A 16,998-nucleotide genomic window follows, 5' to 3' on the forward strand; every position below is an offset into this window, starting at 1 on the left:
TGTAAAATATAAATTAATGTTTACTGAACCTTTGAGTTTTATTAGATTTACTTTAAGACTGACTAGGTACATAATATAAGCCTACTATAATATAGCTATGGTAATTGTACAGGTCATGATCATCATATAAACCCATTATCGGCCCACTACAGTGCACGGGTCTTCTCCCACAATAAGAAAGGTTTAGGCCGGAGTCCACCACGCTGGCCCAGTTCAGATTGGTGGTCTTTCAGAACATTATGGAGGACGCTCAGGCATGCAGGTTTCCCCACGATATTTTCTTTTCACGTTATGAAAGTGTTATCACGCAAGTGATATTTTAATTGTTTAAAACGCACATTACTTAGAAAAGTGAAAAAGGCGTGCTCGGGATTCGAACTCGGCCCCGAAAGTATAGCCGAAGTCTTAACCACTTAGCTATTACCCCTTCTTCGTATATGCTAATTATTTTTAAATAATTATTATGTAACATTTTTGTAGAATTCCATGACGCATTCTTAATAGGGATATATACCTACCTACAACTAGGTTTGAATCGAAGCTTTTGAAACATGGATTTGAAACTATAAGTACCTTTAAAATAAAGAGGAAAGATTTGTTTTTTTTTTTGTTTGTATGTAAGTATGTAAAGGTTAAACACTTGACCGATTTCAAAAATTCTTAGTAATTAATGGTAGGTTCTTATATAGGTAAAGCCAACAAAAAGAAAATTATTTATTCAGACGTTAACATTTTACGTAAATAATATAATTAGTTCTATAATTATTATTTTATGTGCTAGCAATCAAATTCTAATGAAGTTAGATGTGCTTGAAACGTTTTCATTATTTTTGGACACAATTCTTTATTGCTTTCATAATCCTATAAAACTTTATACCGATTTTAGTGATTTAAGTTATTTTTACCGATTTTTCTAAGAATTATTCACCTGTGGCCCACAGTGTGGTCAGACTTTGTCAATTACCAACACAGACCATCTAGTTACCAAATGTCAATTGTCAATTTATGTTGACATATCTGAGCAAAACATTTCCGGAGCTTTAGAAATTATTCTCTTTACCGCGAGAGAATCAAAATTTTCTGTACATAATTATTTAAATCAGTAAACTTGAAATCTTTCTGATACAAATGATTTTGCATTTTTTCGCTGATTTATAGACCCCAGCAAGCAACATACCACATTATAGGATTCTCGTTAGACATTAAGTTCCAATAGTTTTATTAAGTTTTGGTAAGTAAAAAATATAAAGAGAAAAATATTTACTAATTTCACTGTAGTTGTGTTCTAAACCTTATTTTTCTTGTGTTATTTTTTTGTGTCAGTATAAAATAAAAAGGTCAGTATTATTGTCTTGATAGAGAATATTATTATTATTTTGCACCATACTCGTATTTCGTGTTAACGTAAAAAACCGAAACGAAACTAAACTGATATTTTTGACATGAGATAATATAACACCTACGCCTCAGGTTGATGAACACACACAGAAACACAGAACTTAGAAGGTTGCATTGCTTGCATGCCCTGTAGAGAGTGCTCTCTCTCTCTCTCTCTCTCTCTCTCTGAGCTCTCTTTATAGGCAATGGTTTCCACTAACCATCAGGCGGGCCATCTGCTGTCCACTAAACGTTGCTATAAAAAATAATTAATGTGAAATATTTAGAAATCATGTTTATTTTAAGCCAGATAATATCATTATAGTGCTTTAGTTCTAACTAGTTAGCATAAATTATTTGTATACAAAAATAAGTCCAATCTGTTGTTCTGACAATGCATGATCAATGTAAGCATGTAGCAATGTGCATTTTCCATAACTTCCCCTATATTATTTTCTTATGGCGGTGGCTGATGCCAGAATACAGTTATCACCAGCCCTCCTTTATCTGTGGGTTTCATACTAAGGGAATGTACTGGTATATGGCAGCAGCATCCTTTGTGGTACTACTAGCATATCCTGTGATCAACAAACCTGTCTGCCCAAAATGGTGAATATGAGTAAGCCCTCCTGTTGGGAGAGGCCTTTAGACCTGCATTGGACTGTTACAGCTGATTATTGATGATATAATACACTTACGGCCGAGTGGCGCAGTGGGCAACAACCCTGCTTTCTGAGTCCAAGGTTGTGGGTTCGATTCCCACAACTGGAAAATGTTTGTGTGATGAACATGAATGTTTTTCAGTGTCTGGGTGTTTATCTGTATATTGTAAGTATTTATGTGTCTTATATTCATAAAAAAATATTCATCAGCTATCTTAGTACCCATAACACAAGCTACGCTTACTTTGAGGCTAGATGGCAATGTGTGTATTGTCGTAGTATATTTATTTATTTATTTAATGTTTGTAATATTCGTAGGCATCCTCCATTATAATTTTCCTTCTTTGTTGCAGAAACTAAACATTTAAATGAGATGAAACATCAAAAAATCAAGTAAAAAATAGATAATATGTATTATACATTAATTTGAAATCATGGCTTTAATATGAATTTTACATCTAGAAATGTCTTCAACTGCCTATTTTTTCGACCCTGGCTAGGTGTGCCACTGGGGATATGGGTTGCTGTGTCTGTGGTTTATTATTGGTGGTTGATATCAAGAATCGATGTTTTGGAGACTGAGAATAAGGTGATAAAGAAGAGGCTATCTCTCAACATAGTGCCCCATCATGTTGCTGAAACGGAAAATGGATACTCAGTTCCACAGGTATGGAATTTTTATCAATAAAGGTGAAGAAGGTGTAAAATATTATAAAGGTGAAGAATTTGCATGAACGCACTAATCTTAGACACTACTGGTTTGAATTGAAAAAATCTTTTTGTGTTGGATAGTCCATTCGTTGAGGAAGGCTATAAGCTATAAAGCATCACATTAAAACCCATAAGATACTGTTTAAAACACAACTAGTTACTAAAAATGCATGTCAAATTTGCAAATAATGATCCTTATTTACAGATCCCAGATGCAACAGGCACATTATGTGAAACAGTGCACATAGCATTGGTGTGCATGGGCAAATGTACCAGGATCATCACGCCCATGCTCAAATCCTTGCTGCATCATCGCCAGAACCCTCTACACTTTCATTTTATAGTTGGAACAGGCTCAGAACGTACTATCAGTAAATTGTTTGATACCTGGGATTTGCCTGATGGTGAGTGCTAAACAGGTTTGCCTTTCAAAACTAATTATGTTAGCTTAATTTTCAACACCTAAGAGCTAGTTTCATTAATTTGATGTCCTGAAGTGTGGTATTAAATAAGAAACTCCTTTTTCTTGTAACTATATAATGCTTATTGGTTTACATTTAATGCCTTTGTAATAGTAGAAATTTTGAATTTGTTTAAATGTTAGACACAGTTCCCACTAAAGTCAGGTGAAGTAAGGCAGCGATAGCTAATTGGTGAATCTCACAGCTATCTGAGATTAAGTTGACATGTAAAGTTGACTATGTAACACGCTAATATCAACAACTGACCAAGTACAAAATGTGTAAACAAATAATGTTTAGCTCTCACTTCTAACTTTGTTTTGAGTCTTGGTATGAATTTTTTGAGTTGATAATTTATAGATATTAGAGCTTAGATCACAATTGATTAAAAACCTATAACTATCCACTGCTGGACTAAAGGCCTCTCCCAACAGAAAGGTTTGCCCGGTATCGCTATTTCTTTTGTTGCCTTGTATAAAACCTCTGGTAAGAGTAGTAGTTGTGATAAATGTTTTCTGCCATCATTACACATATTACTCACATTATTCTAAAACATGTCAAAAAAGCTAACAAGAGCATTTTATTCTTTTTCAGTAAATTACACCTGCTACAATGTCCAAGACCGTCTGGCAGAAGTTCGTTGGATACCCAACAGGCACTATTCCGGTATCTACGCACTGGTTAAACTGCTGTTCCCAAGCATACTACCCAATTCATTGAAACAAGTGATTGTACTGGATTCTGATTTAACATTCCTGTGTGATGTTGCTGAGCTGTGGCATACGTTTACGAATATGACGGAAGAGCAGGTAATAACATTTCAGGGTTCCCAACATAGATTTAATTTACTGAATACTAATGATGATGATGATGATACAGCACCCTCAAATGGACAAGGTTTATAAAGTGTTGTTTTAAAGAACACTGTAAACTTAACTTGCATTGATTTCAAGTGACATTTTCTTGACATCGATAGAATATGACTAATACTTGTAATGTACGCATAAAAAGTGCCACCTATAAAAAATACAAATGAATAAAAATATTTTTGACTTTGACTTTGACTTGTCCGAGGAGGCGTTTTGTCCCTATCTCAGGAAGAAAACACAGGCCCCATTTAAAATGAACAATTATCTATGAAATTGTTTTTAATCTTATATCTTTGAAGAAGCAATTCTTGTATATATATAATTGAAATATCGGAATCGGCTCCAACGATTTTCATGAAATTTAGTATACAGGGGGTTTCGGGGGCGATAAATCGATCTAGCTAGGATTCATTTTTAGAAAATGTCATTTTATTTGTGTTTTCCGGTAATAACCGATTTGGTGCAACGAAGTTGCACAGGTCAGCTAGTATTATGTTTTATAGTTACAAGACCAATCAACATAATGAATTGATAATATCTTTTGGAATTCCAAAGAAAAGTAGGTTATTCATAGGTTTACTAAAATGTTTATATTTATGGGATAAAAAGCAGGACATTCTTTGCCTAGGAAGGAAATATTTATGAACGAAATATGCTGCCAATCTGTAGTTAGTTGATTTTTTTTTAAACATGGCAATACAAATAGGTTTTGTACTTTTTATTATTTTTGATAAAATAATTATGTAGATTTTTTATCATTATCATTTATCATTTTATTTTATTAAATTTTAAATGACATTTTTTACGCTAGGCAATTGTAAAAGAGCAGATGTCTATAGCCTAAAAAGTTTATAGCACACCTTATAGTTTTTCGTTTTAGTTTTGTGAAAATATCATCAAGCAATATGAAATGAATTGAACTCCTAAATTGATAAAAATCCAGAAAAAAGCAGTCATAGAAAAGTTTATAGCACACCTCAGCCAAAAAAAAACCTTTTGCCAAATAAAATTTAATAGTTTTTCGTTTTAGTTTTGTGAAAATATCATCAAGCAATATGAAATGAATTGAAGTCCTAAATTGATAAATATCCAGAAAAATCTTTTACCCAAGTTTCTGAGGATAAATAATACTAGTTAACCTACTACAAAGTCTAGGGAATGTAATATTTTTCTCAATAATATTTTTGAGTTTATTATTTCTGAATTTTCACTGGTCTGGTCTGGTGGGAGACTAAAGAAGTCTAATCGTGGCTAGTTACCACCCTATCAAAGTCAAAGTCAAAGTCAAAAATATCTTTATTCAAGTAGGCCCACAGGTGGCACTTTTGATGCGTACATAAGAACCACACGGTAGTGAGATGATGGCGATAACCACATTCGTAAACTTAAAACTAAAGCTACGAGGGTTCCAAACGCGTCCTGGTCTAAGAAGAAGCCCACAACAAACTTAGCCGGGTGTTTTTTTTTTTTTTTTTTGTTATCACCATCTCACAATGTCATTTTAAATTATTAGAAGAGCAACCTGGTTAGAGCAATAATTTACACCCAAGCTTTTTTATCGTTTACGTAGTCCTTTATACTATAATAGGACTTTTCTATAAGCTTACGTTTAATACAAACTTTGAACTTTTTAAGAGACATCTCCAAGATGACAATTGGTAGTTTATTGTAGAATTGTATGCAATTTCCTTTAAACGAATTATGAATTTTATGTAACCTAGTATATTGCACTGTAAGTTTATTCTTACTTCTAATGTTTAAATTATTGCAGTCACATTTTTTGTTAAATTTAGAAATGTTTTTATGAACGTACATTAAATTTTCAAATATGTACTGACTATACTATATCGACAGAGACGTGCCGCTAAGCGATTTAGCGTTCCGGTACGATGTCGTGTAGAAACCGATTAGGTGTATCGGTTTAATATAACTGCCATACCTCTAACAGATTTGCCCGCTACCATCATAGATTTAGCTTACCACAAGGTGAGATTGCAGTCAAGGGTTAACTTATACACTAAAAAACCAGTTATAGTATTTGCTTATTTATTAATGACACTAACAATATTCATATACAGAAATCAACATCCTTAGTCTTGAATGAATGTCCTTCAGCTTCAAGCAGCAGCAAGAAGGTAGTTTCGAACCCCCCCCCCCCCCCCCTCCCCTTTTACTAATAACCGAGACTGATGGTTTAATGTACTTATTCTGGATAATGTTTAAAATTAATTTACGCTGGATAACGGCCCTTTCCAAACTGTACTGTTATTAGTGTTGTGTTATTAGTATTTTAATGTTTGTCATGTATTGTAATGTATTGTAATTATTAAACCCTTCAAAATTACATAAATTCCAAGAAGGCACCTTATAAGTTCTATGTGAAACCAAATCCCATACTACATCCGGCATTCTCCTTTTTATTTATAATTTTACTATATATTTATTTGGTGTACAATAAAAGTGTATTCATTCATTCATTCATTAGAGGTAAAATAATTACTGTCAGCTACTAAATGGTATGAAGTTTGAAGAACCTTTTGTTTGAGTAACAATTCTAAAGTCGAGTAGTTTTGATGCTTCAATATTAGTCCAGTACACGATTTCTGTATGTTTGTGTCTCTATTAGTGAAGTGGGCAGCGACCTAACTTTCTGAGTCTTAGTCTCTGTGTTCGATTCCCACAACTGGAAAATGTTTGTGTGATGAACATAAATATTATAAGTATTTATGTATATTATTCATAAAAATATTCATCAGTCATCTTAGTACCCATAACACAAGCTACGCTTACTTTGGGGCTAGATGGTGTTGTATGTGTTGTCGTATTATATTTTATTATTATTATTATATATTTCAGTATATTTTTAATTGAACATTTACATAAATATATATTTATATATATATTATAGTTATATTTATATATATATATATATATATATTTTATTTATATTTATATATTTGTATAATTTTTAAATCTTATTTATTGCACCACCTACCTCTTTTCTACGTTTTTTCCTTTTACGCCATTGGTTGCCTGGAAGAAATCGCTATGTAGCGATAAGGCCACCAAATTGTACTCTCTTGATTGTATTTATATCTTTGTAACTACTTTTTGTTTCTTTGGTGTACAATAAAAGTGTATTCATTATTCATAAAATAACTTAAGTTAATAAGTTTTATATAAATATACATATGTATTTATATAATGGCAACGTAACTAAATAAAAAAAATATAAAATAAATTATAATAATATTTATAATATAATATTTCAGTATATAGGCTTAGTAGAAAACGAAAGCAACTGGTATTCGAACACCGAAACCCGCTGGCCGGCGCTCGGTCGAGGTTTCAACACTGGAGTTATGTTGCTGGACTTGCATAAAATACGGAGAACCACCAACTGGACGGCCATGTGGCATAAAACCGTTAAAATGAACTTGGACAGGTTGAAGGAAACCACGCTGGCTGACCAGGACGTCATAAACGCCATCATCAAGATGAACCCGTACATCGTATTTAATATGAGCTGCCAATATAATGTACAGATGTCCATGCTGACGCTCGCGAAGAATTGTTATGGAGAGGATGTCAAAAATGTTAAGGTAATTTTTTGGAAACCAATCCTATGATATTATCATTATAATGTTAAATTAAAAAAGTAATATATTTTAAGTTTTATTCGTAGTATCTGTCGTTTGTTTAACTCAAATCAAATGTATCTGAATGCGTAATTATTATAGTACAATGTGATGTATGAGAATACAGTCTTTCCAACCATATACTTTGTACTGTTGTCCCAAAATACTCTCCATTTGTTTTGAAGTAACAGAAAATTAAAAAAAAAAAGTTAAAAAGCACTAGGGCGTAAAATCTAACATTCAGCTCCAAATGAGAAATATATACATATTACAGATTATCCACTGGAACTCTCCCAGCAAGTACAGCATCCGAATACGGGATTCAGATTACTTTAGGAACATACACCAATCGTATGTCAATTTTGATGGTAATCTGTTAAGGGAGAAATTGCATAAATGTTCACAAACCGAGGTCGTCACTTACAAGGTATGATTTGGAAACTTTCTTGTCGGTAGAATCTGCCTTCCGAACCAGTGGTAGAGTCACTACAAATAAACTGACTTGACGTTTCAAAAGTGCTTACAAACTAGGTCTACTTGAAATTAATAAATTTATAATTTTGAAGTTCCTAAATTTATGAAAAAATATGTATTAGTAGTAAAATAGTATCCGTTAATTCTCCTTTAAGAGAATCACCAATGTTGAATTCCAAGTGAATGAATACGATTAAATTTGATGTAAAGTTTGGCCATTGCGTCTGGCTTCTTTACCTCTAATGTTCTAAATGTTTACCATAAAGTACGAAAATGAGAAAAAGTTTATGAGCTAGCAAGATTCCGCGGATGAGAAGTCAGATTTGCGCGAGGCCTTTTGCACTGTTTGGCCACAAAGCACTTCATACAATAATGGATGAATGAGGGTTCTGTATGTTTTTAATTCTATGGCTCCTTGCATGCCCTGTGAAGTAATGCTCTGTTTATAGGCGATGATTTTCCACTTACCATTAGATGGCCCATCTGCTTGGTCCGTCAATTATTACTATAAAAAAAATTAGTTTCGTTTAGAGAGATACCCACAGAATTTTAATTACAAATATTTAAAAAAAATTTTAGATGAACCATTCAGACTTATGTCTTTCCTTCCGCGCGGCGCAACGCATCAAACTACGTACGCACGTGTATTACATGGACTATAATTATATGGACATAGACAATTTCGATGTCACACTGGTATTGCAATTGTCTATGGATAGGTTGCAGTTTCTGGAGAGGCTCGTCAAACATTGGGAAGGTAATAATAGTAATATATTGTCTGTGTGACCTTATATTTTATCTGTGTGATATAAACATTGAATAACATGACTTAAAAGCAATTAAGCAATTAGCAAAAAATTAACAATTATTCATATTCATTTGACGGCCGATTGGCGCAGTTTGCAGCGACCCTGCTTTCTGAGTCCAAGGCCGTGGGTTCGATTCCCACAACTGGGAAAATGTTTGTGTGATGATGAATATATATATTTTAATGTATTTATGTATATTATTCATAAAAATATTCATCAGTCATCTTAGTACCCATAACACAAGTTACGCTTACTTTGGGGCTAGGTGGCGATATGTGTATTGTCGTAGTATATTTATTAATAAAAAAAAAAAAAAAAAAAAAAACTGTTACAATGACTATCCTTAAGTTTTTTAAAACTCGTACATTAGATTTTCTTCTTTTTATATTATCCGCGTACCCCGTTCATACCCTCTATGCACGCCTCTGCTAAAAATACACTTTAGGACTGAATTAAAACTTTCGTCACTGTAAAATTACCTAGTCTATTTAATAAAATATCTGGCCAATATGAATTTACAGTTATTTAAAGTTTAATTATTTACCCACTTTATGAAATTTAATCTGTGATAACAGACTAAATCAAAGACTTTAGGACTAAATTACAACTTTAATGACCTAAATGTAACTCTTACGATTGTGTAAGAGATACGCTTAGAGTAAAAGACATAGCATTGCATTTTAGTAAACATTAATTGTGAAAACGAAAGAAAATGGGTTTTCCTATTAAGTCCACCTATCCGCACTTGACCGACGTGGTGGACTACACGTGCCCGGTCGTGGGATGTTAACGGGTTGATACGATGACTTTGGTATGTTATAAGAGTTGTTCCATTCCTATTACAGGTCCCTTAAGCGCCGCTATATATCTATCTGACTGTGAGGTTACGAAATTGGAGAGTTTCATACGCGACTGGTCCTCAACTCTCAGCTCTAGGAGTAACATCGGTTACCATTTAGTATTCAAACATGATACGGTAAGATCAGTGGCGTGCGCTTGGTTTCTTACCAGGGTATGCATACAACAGGAAAATTGCATAAAACGGCAAAAATTCTCCCCCTATACGAGTTATATATAAATTTTAGGGTATGCAGTGCTTTCGCGCATGTATGAACTGCACGCCACTAGGTAAGATAAAAAATAAGTTAATAGTCGCTTTTAGTGGTAGAGTTCTATCGGGATAGAACTAACGACATGGCTATTTCTGCCGCTAAGCAGCAATGCTGTGGGCGGCAGAAGGGCGTGGTTGCCGGTGTAATTACAGGCACCTATTTGACGACCTCCCTGGCGCAACGGTGAGCGCTGTGAATTTAAGCAGAAGGTCCCGGGTTCGGTTACCGGCAGAGGCAATTTGAGAATTTCTGAATTTTCTCTGTTCTCATCTGGTGGGAGGCTTTAGCCGTGGCTAGTTACCACGCTACCGATAAGGACGTGCCGCTAAGCGATTTAGTGTCCCGGTGCGATGTCGCTTTTAAACCGATTAGTGGTATGAAAGTGGCGTGCACAGTGGTCTTGACACGGGTATATAGCATAAAGAAGGAAGATGCCATAAAATTGTAAAATCCTTCGCATTTATGAGTTATACAATAATTTTAGGATCGGCAGTGCTTTCGTGCATGTACGAATTGCACGCCACTAGGATACCATATTACCTAAAAGGTTAGCCCGCTACCATCTTAGACTGCATCATCACTTTCCACTACGTGAGATTGCAGTCAATGGCAAAACCTGAGTTTAATGCCGCGTGCTGACGGCAGATCCGAATACAGTTGTCACCACCCCTCTTTTACCATGGGTGTCGTACGAGGCGACTTAGAGAATGTAACGGAGATCGATAAGCAGTGTCCTCCGTTCTAGCAATAGAAGCACTGCGATCACCGATGCATCTGGCCAGCGTGAAGATAATGGTCACCGCTGGACCAACCATAATCATCACGGTCCATGATATTTAGTCCAGCAGTGGACTGTTATAGGCTATAGACGTGGCTTAACACCTACGGCTGAATATGTTTGACACAGGGCTGCACGTCGCAGGACGTGTTTCTTGCATGCCCTGCGAAGTATTGCTCTGTTCATAGGTTGGTTTATGGTTTCAAATATATTATCAGGTGTCTCCTTTTTTTTAACTGGTTTTTTCAATGGTTACAAATCAACTTTAGATATGATTTCCACAGTTACATTACCCAGTGAACTATCTAAGAAATGTCGCATTGGAGAACGTGAACACCCCTTATGTTTTTTTAATGGATGCTGATTTCGTACCGATGGCGGGCTTGTACGACCATTTGAGGACCGCGACCAAACTGATCAACCCTTATCCCCAAAAGAAGGTAACTAATTTTCTCTACCTGTTCTTCCTTGAACGAACTATTTCTCTAACTTTTCTTTTCGCCATGTAAAATAATATAAGTACAAAATGACGCTATTCATTTGTAGCATACAAAAGTTATAGCGTAAATATAATTTAGAAAAACGAAGGCTGATCTTTTCTGGTATATCAAAGTTATATGTAAGTTAAAATAAGGCTGTTCTTTTCTGGCATATAAAACTTATAGCGCAAATATAAGTTAGAAAAACAAAGGCAATTCTTTTATGGCATATAAAAGTTATAGCGCAAGTATAAGTTAGAAAAACAAAGGCTGATCTTATGTGGCATATAAAATATAAGCAAAAAAGAAGGCAATAAGCGTAAGATAGAAAATAAACTCGTTCGGCGTAATCATCGAAGATATTTTGGATTCAATAAAATTTTAAAACAAGTAGTAATTAATATAAAATATTTTATTTACAGTGCCTTGTAGTACCAGCTTTCGAAACGCAAAGGTATCGCGCGTCACCGCCTAGGTACAAAAAGGAGCTTCTATCCCGTCTGTCCCTCCGGCATTCTACAGGGGACGTGGCGCCCTTTAGGGCCCGAGAGTGGCCCAGGGGACATCGGGCCACCAATTACAACAAGTGGACCACAGCTACTGCGCCTTATGATGTACGTAGTTTCACGAGTATATGGATGTAAACTCAATTTTTGCTTACTTATCATAGTATAGGTTAGAAAATCAAAACAGTGAAGGAAAACATCGGGAGGAAACCTGCATTACTGAAAGTTCTCCGTAATGTTCTCGAAGGCGTGTGAAGTCTAACAATCCGCACATGGCCAGCGTGGTGGACAATAGTCTTCCCCTTGTATAGTGGACCCGTAATAGGTTGATAATGAACTCTTCTTGTCAGTATCTTTTCGGAGTTATGTGCGTTTAAATATCAATCTCTTTGGCGGTAAAAGAAAATTTCTACACAAATCGACACTTGGCTGGCGTGTCGGAGTACGACCTAGAATCTTCTCACTTTTCATTCCGAGAGACCCTTTGCCATGTAACAGTTTGATATAATTATATTAATAAAGATAATATTGAATAGGATAGTTTTGACTTTGGCTTTGGATTTAGATTTAGTACACGATATAGGCCTCAACACCCGCCCGTTTGGATTTCGTCCGTCCAGTAATCTTGACTATTTTTAAACATCCTATATCGAGTGTCAGCGACGCGGTGCAGCGGCTGCATCAATTATTTTCAATATTGCTTAGTATTAATTGTGAATCGGAAAGGGGCTCAATGGCAATGTTGGACAGACGACATCAGGCAAGCCGGAGGGAGTAAGCCGGTACAAGACCGTGGTTTTTGGAGCTCCCCATAAAAGACCTTTGTCCAGCCGTGGACGTCCATTGGTTGACATGATTATGTTCTCAATGAAGAATAAATTCGATCTCATCTTACTGAATTTACGAATGTTTGCAGATAAGCACAAATAAAAAAAGAAAAAGTGTGTGTGAACTTACACGTGTTAGAAGTTATTCTTCTTTGGCGTAACAAGATAAAAAAATTATTCTTCGTTTGTAGAAAAAACTACACTAACAATAGAAAAAAGGTATTGTTTGAATTATTGAAAATCAACTGTCCAACCTTTTTAAGACCACCATTTTTCCCTGACGCGCCGAAAGAAGGATAGCTTCAATTATACGTTTGCATTACAGGTCGAGTGGGAGTCAGATTATGAGCCTTACCTGGTAGTACATAGGACCGTACCCAAATTTGATACGCGCTTTTCGGGCTTCGGATGGAATAAGGTAATAATAACTGTTTATTTATTAAAACTTGCGTTGTGATTATGGAAAAACCCCTCCCTTTGGGAAACTACTTCCATCCCACAATGGACTGTTATATCTACAAGTAAATTAATGAATATGATAGGCTTTGGCCGAATCCTACCACCAGTGCCTTAAGCACAAGATATGCTCGCACGCAATCGAGGCGCCGCTAGCGAGTATCGAAATACTTGGACATCACAATAAAATGGACCTTTCCTATTGTATTAAAGATTTTAAACTAAGATTTTCGTGGTCAATCAAAATTTCTTATATATAGTTCAAGACTCAGAAATATTATCGTGACCACGATCCATGTAATTGGATCGAAATATCGACAAATCCAAAATATTATCGTGGTTGAACTATATTTAAGAAAAGCTTAGATTGCCTACAATTCTTCAGCTTCAACTTTTGGCGTTTTATTTACACTAAAAATCAGAAGTACAGGATTTGTGACTCTAAATGGAGTGTCATAAGGCACGTTTTACTTTGAAGTTGCGAAAACGAAAACTCGCTTGCGGCCAAGCAAATCTTGTACTGACCAGCTTCTATCCATCATGATTACCACAATTTTCGCAACCGACCCACAGGTGTCTCATAGTGTTGAACTAAGGGCCATGGGATACAGTTTGGTGATTCTGCCGGACGCCTTCGTGGTACACACTCCACATGCGCCTTCACCTGATATCACCGCATTTAGAGCCGATCGACATTACCGAATGTGAGTTACCAGATTTTCAAAGGACAAAGATTAATTTACTAAAACCAGATCAAACTTTGGGAGGTAATTTATAAATTTTGTTTTTTACGCCCTTCCAAATAAATGATTGTCTAAATGCAAAAATAAAGTAACATTTCGTAATAATAAAATAATTATGTAAGCAATAAGATCGCCTTTGCATGCCTACAATTTTCTGTTTCTATTTATGTATTATCTTAATGCTAAAATAATGTACAATTATTTCTAGATGTCTCGAACTTCTAAAGCACGAGTTTCTGAACGACCTGAAAAGAAAGTACAACGTCAGCCTCGATGATAATCTAAAAACTTAACATGTAACACAATCGCATTTTTATATGTCCGGACCGATTCAGTATCTTTTCCAAAGAATGCCAAATTGTGGTGATCATGTAAAACACATAATTTGTCTATGACAGTTTGTATACTCATCGCAAGTTGTATGGAGTGTCAGTCGCAATAGTTAAACAACTGTCAGAAAATTCACTTACTAATTGGGGCTGTAAACATAAAGTGAATTTGAAATTATACTAAAAACTGGAAAGTATAGTTGTACCGCCATTATAACTTACTGGATTCTGCCTCCGGTTTTTGTCACCAGGTGATTGACGCCATTTTGGCGCTTTAAGTGTGACGCTGTAATATGAGTTTCCAAGGAACTAGAATTAGCAATACCAAAAAAAACCATCATCGTTGAAGCGGTGCCTCGTGGTTGTCATGTGTGTTTTTAATTTAGGCAATTAAAATTTCACTTGCTTGCACTTGAAACAAAACATCATGAGGTATCATGAAGGTTAAGAGCCTAAGAGTTCTTCAAAACTGTCTCATGTCTCTATGTCATACCTGGCTTCGAATGAGGACATAATTTAACCTCTCGTCTGATATGAACACCTAGTATGTAAATATAACAAAGTACTTAGTGTGAGATTTTCTACATACGTTTACAAATTCGATCGCGTGAAAGTTAATTACGATTTGTATGAAATCGAAAGAGCGCCATCTAGTGACAATATCGTAAAAATAATATAAACCTAAGTAGAAAAACTCACACTAGGCAACCAGAGGTCAGTAATCAAGACATTATAATTTGTTAACACACATTTGGCAGATTAGCGAAACAACGCCCAAGTCTCAATTATTATTCTCACTCACTAAAAACTTACTCAAGGGTCCTGAATATACATACCGATGTCATTAAATTATATAATCTATGGATGTGCTATTCTAAATATGCTATGGAAGTGGTGATTCCCAGTGTTTAGGACCCTACCTAACCTAACCTTACCTTACAAATGCCCGTTTTCACTAACGATTGACAAGTCAATGCTTAACTAACGCCTCATCTAAGAAGATTCCTAGGCATTCATTTACGTTTCACCAATCGATTTTTACTAGGTAAATCATTTACCCTAACTTGTCTATGGTTCTTGCCACTAGGTATTATCATATTTTCCATATGATCCGCCGAATTGGTGTCCTAACTTAAGGCGGCGCCTAACTTTGCTAGACATCACATATTAATTCTATATATTAAATAAATTAAAGTCTATTAATTAAACTCAATGACTGACGTAGGTATATTATTTTACAGTTCTTGGTATTCCACACATTAGCAATTTTACATAATTTAAAATGCATAAATAAATAACGTGTATATACATAATGTACAATCACTAGAAGACTAATGTTTGTATACCAGGCGTTTGCTTTTATTTTTCATGTTCATTTGAAGGCCCAATGTAGCTTATAGTCCATTATTTCTCACCGTTCTTAAAATGCAAACCATCTTTACGTTACCTTTTTGTGAGAATATTTTTTTGAACACATGCAAAAATATACAAAAACTTACATATACTCGTAGTTACATTAAATAACCAAAGACCAGTAACCCTTTTACTATGAGATTTTGTACATTATAGATAGAAGATTAAAGCATTATTTTCTTTAAGGTCAATTTATTATAATATTTTGGGATTATCAGCACCATTAAAAAATAAATTTGTAAAAGGCGGCCGATGTGGTGATATCTCTTTTACACTATATACATACGCCCTGATATTGTACGAAAGAGATTTATACAAACTTGTTATTTATTAGCGCGGGTAATTTGTATGTAATATATAGAGGAAAGAAGATGTAAATAAAATAGGTTTCTAAGTTTTTTTTTAATAATCAGGCTGTTAAGATTATATGATTTTAAATAATATTTATTTTTGACACATATATCGCTTTTATGGGTCTGTGTTAAAGTAAATTTTATTGTTTTTTATTACTTTGTTTTTTTCTGCCCGAGTATTATAAGGATCAGTGGATATTTACATATTCATATTAATTGTAAGCAAATGTTGTTTGAGATTAAGTTTATATATTATGTGCCATGTGTGGTTGTATACAAATCATAAACTTATAGATCAAAAGCTATTTGTTATTCTTTTTTCTATTAAAAATAATCACATTCTTATTAAAGATATTTACGCTTAGTTTTGTACAGTCAGCTACCTTAACCACAAAAATCTGTTAAAAAGAAAGTCATACTGATAGTTAAAAAAAACAATTCAAATATTTAAATTCAGATCTTTTTTTTTTGCACTTTGTGTAACCTGTTTATTTGTTAAGGGAGATAATTGTTCTGTCTTTAGCAGACAAGTTTTCTTCGTATTTATGGTTATAAAATAACAACTGTTCCGATTTAAAAATAAAAACAAAACTCAGACAACACGGGGTCCTTCTATCAATAGTATTTTAATTATTTTTAATTTTGTCTCCCGCGTGTCTAGCTTCCGTGGAGTACTACTGTTAGATATGTATTTATACTGCACTGGTAAACGATGTCAATAAAGTTGAATTGTATACAACAAAATTAGCACAAAACATCAATTTCCAAATTATTATTAAAGCAACGAATTCCAAAGAATATAAATACTCGATTTGTACATTTTATATTGGTGAAAATCAAACTTTATTTAAAGGGAATTAGAGTAAGAAAATTGTGACAAGCGCACAACGCAGTTACTTTAATCTATATAAAAATAAATAAAAAGCATAATTGTAATCGTTTCAGTATTATTTTAAACAGAACAGATTTTCAATATATTTTACCTTGTGAGACTACGTCAT

General features: G+C 34.4%; 1 protein-coding gene across 1 annotated transcript; it reads left to right on the forward strand.

Annotated features, from left to right (window-relative positions):
• The first annotated feature begins 1,027 nt into the window (after positions 1 to 1,027).
• On the forward strand, positions 1,028 to 16,051 carry LOC120625220 (LARGE xylosyl- and glucuronyltransferase 1-like). The gene is made up of 13 exons (XM_039892212.1): positions 1,028 to 1,231; positions 2,393 to 2,706; positions 2,956 to 3,154; positions 3,806 to 4,020; positions 7,353 to 7,682; positions 7,993 to 8,145; positions 8,772 to 8,949; positions 9,847 to 9,977; positions 11,176 to 11,331; positions 11,793 to 11,984; positions 13,029 to 13,121; positions 13,733 to 13,863; positions 14,111 to 16,051. The coding sequence occupies exons 2-13, from the start codon at positions 2,485 to 2,487 to the stop codon at positions 14,193 to 14,195; spliced, it is 2,085 nt and encodes a 694-aa protein (XP_039748146.1). The 5' UTR covers positions 1,028 to 1,231; positions 2,393 to 2,484; the 3' UTR covers positions 14,196 to 16,051.
• The last annotated feature ends 947 nt before the right edge of the window (positions 16,052 to 16,998 follow it).

The sequence above is a fragment of the Pararge aegeria genome, chromosome 7 (genome assembly GCF_905163445.1).
Source record: "Pararge aegeria chromosome 7, ilParAegt1.1, whole genome shotgun sequence".
NCBI classification, from domain to species: Eukaryota; Metazoa; Arthropoda; class Insecta; order Lepidoptera; family Nymphalidae; genus Pararge; species Pararge aegeria.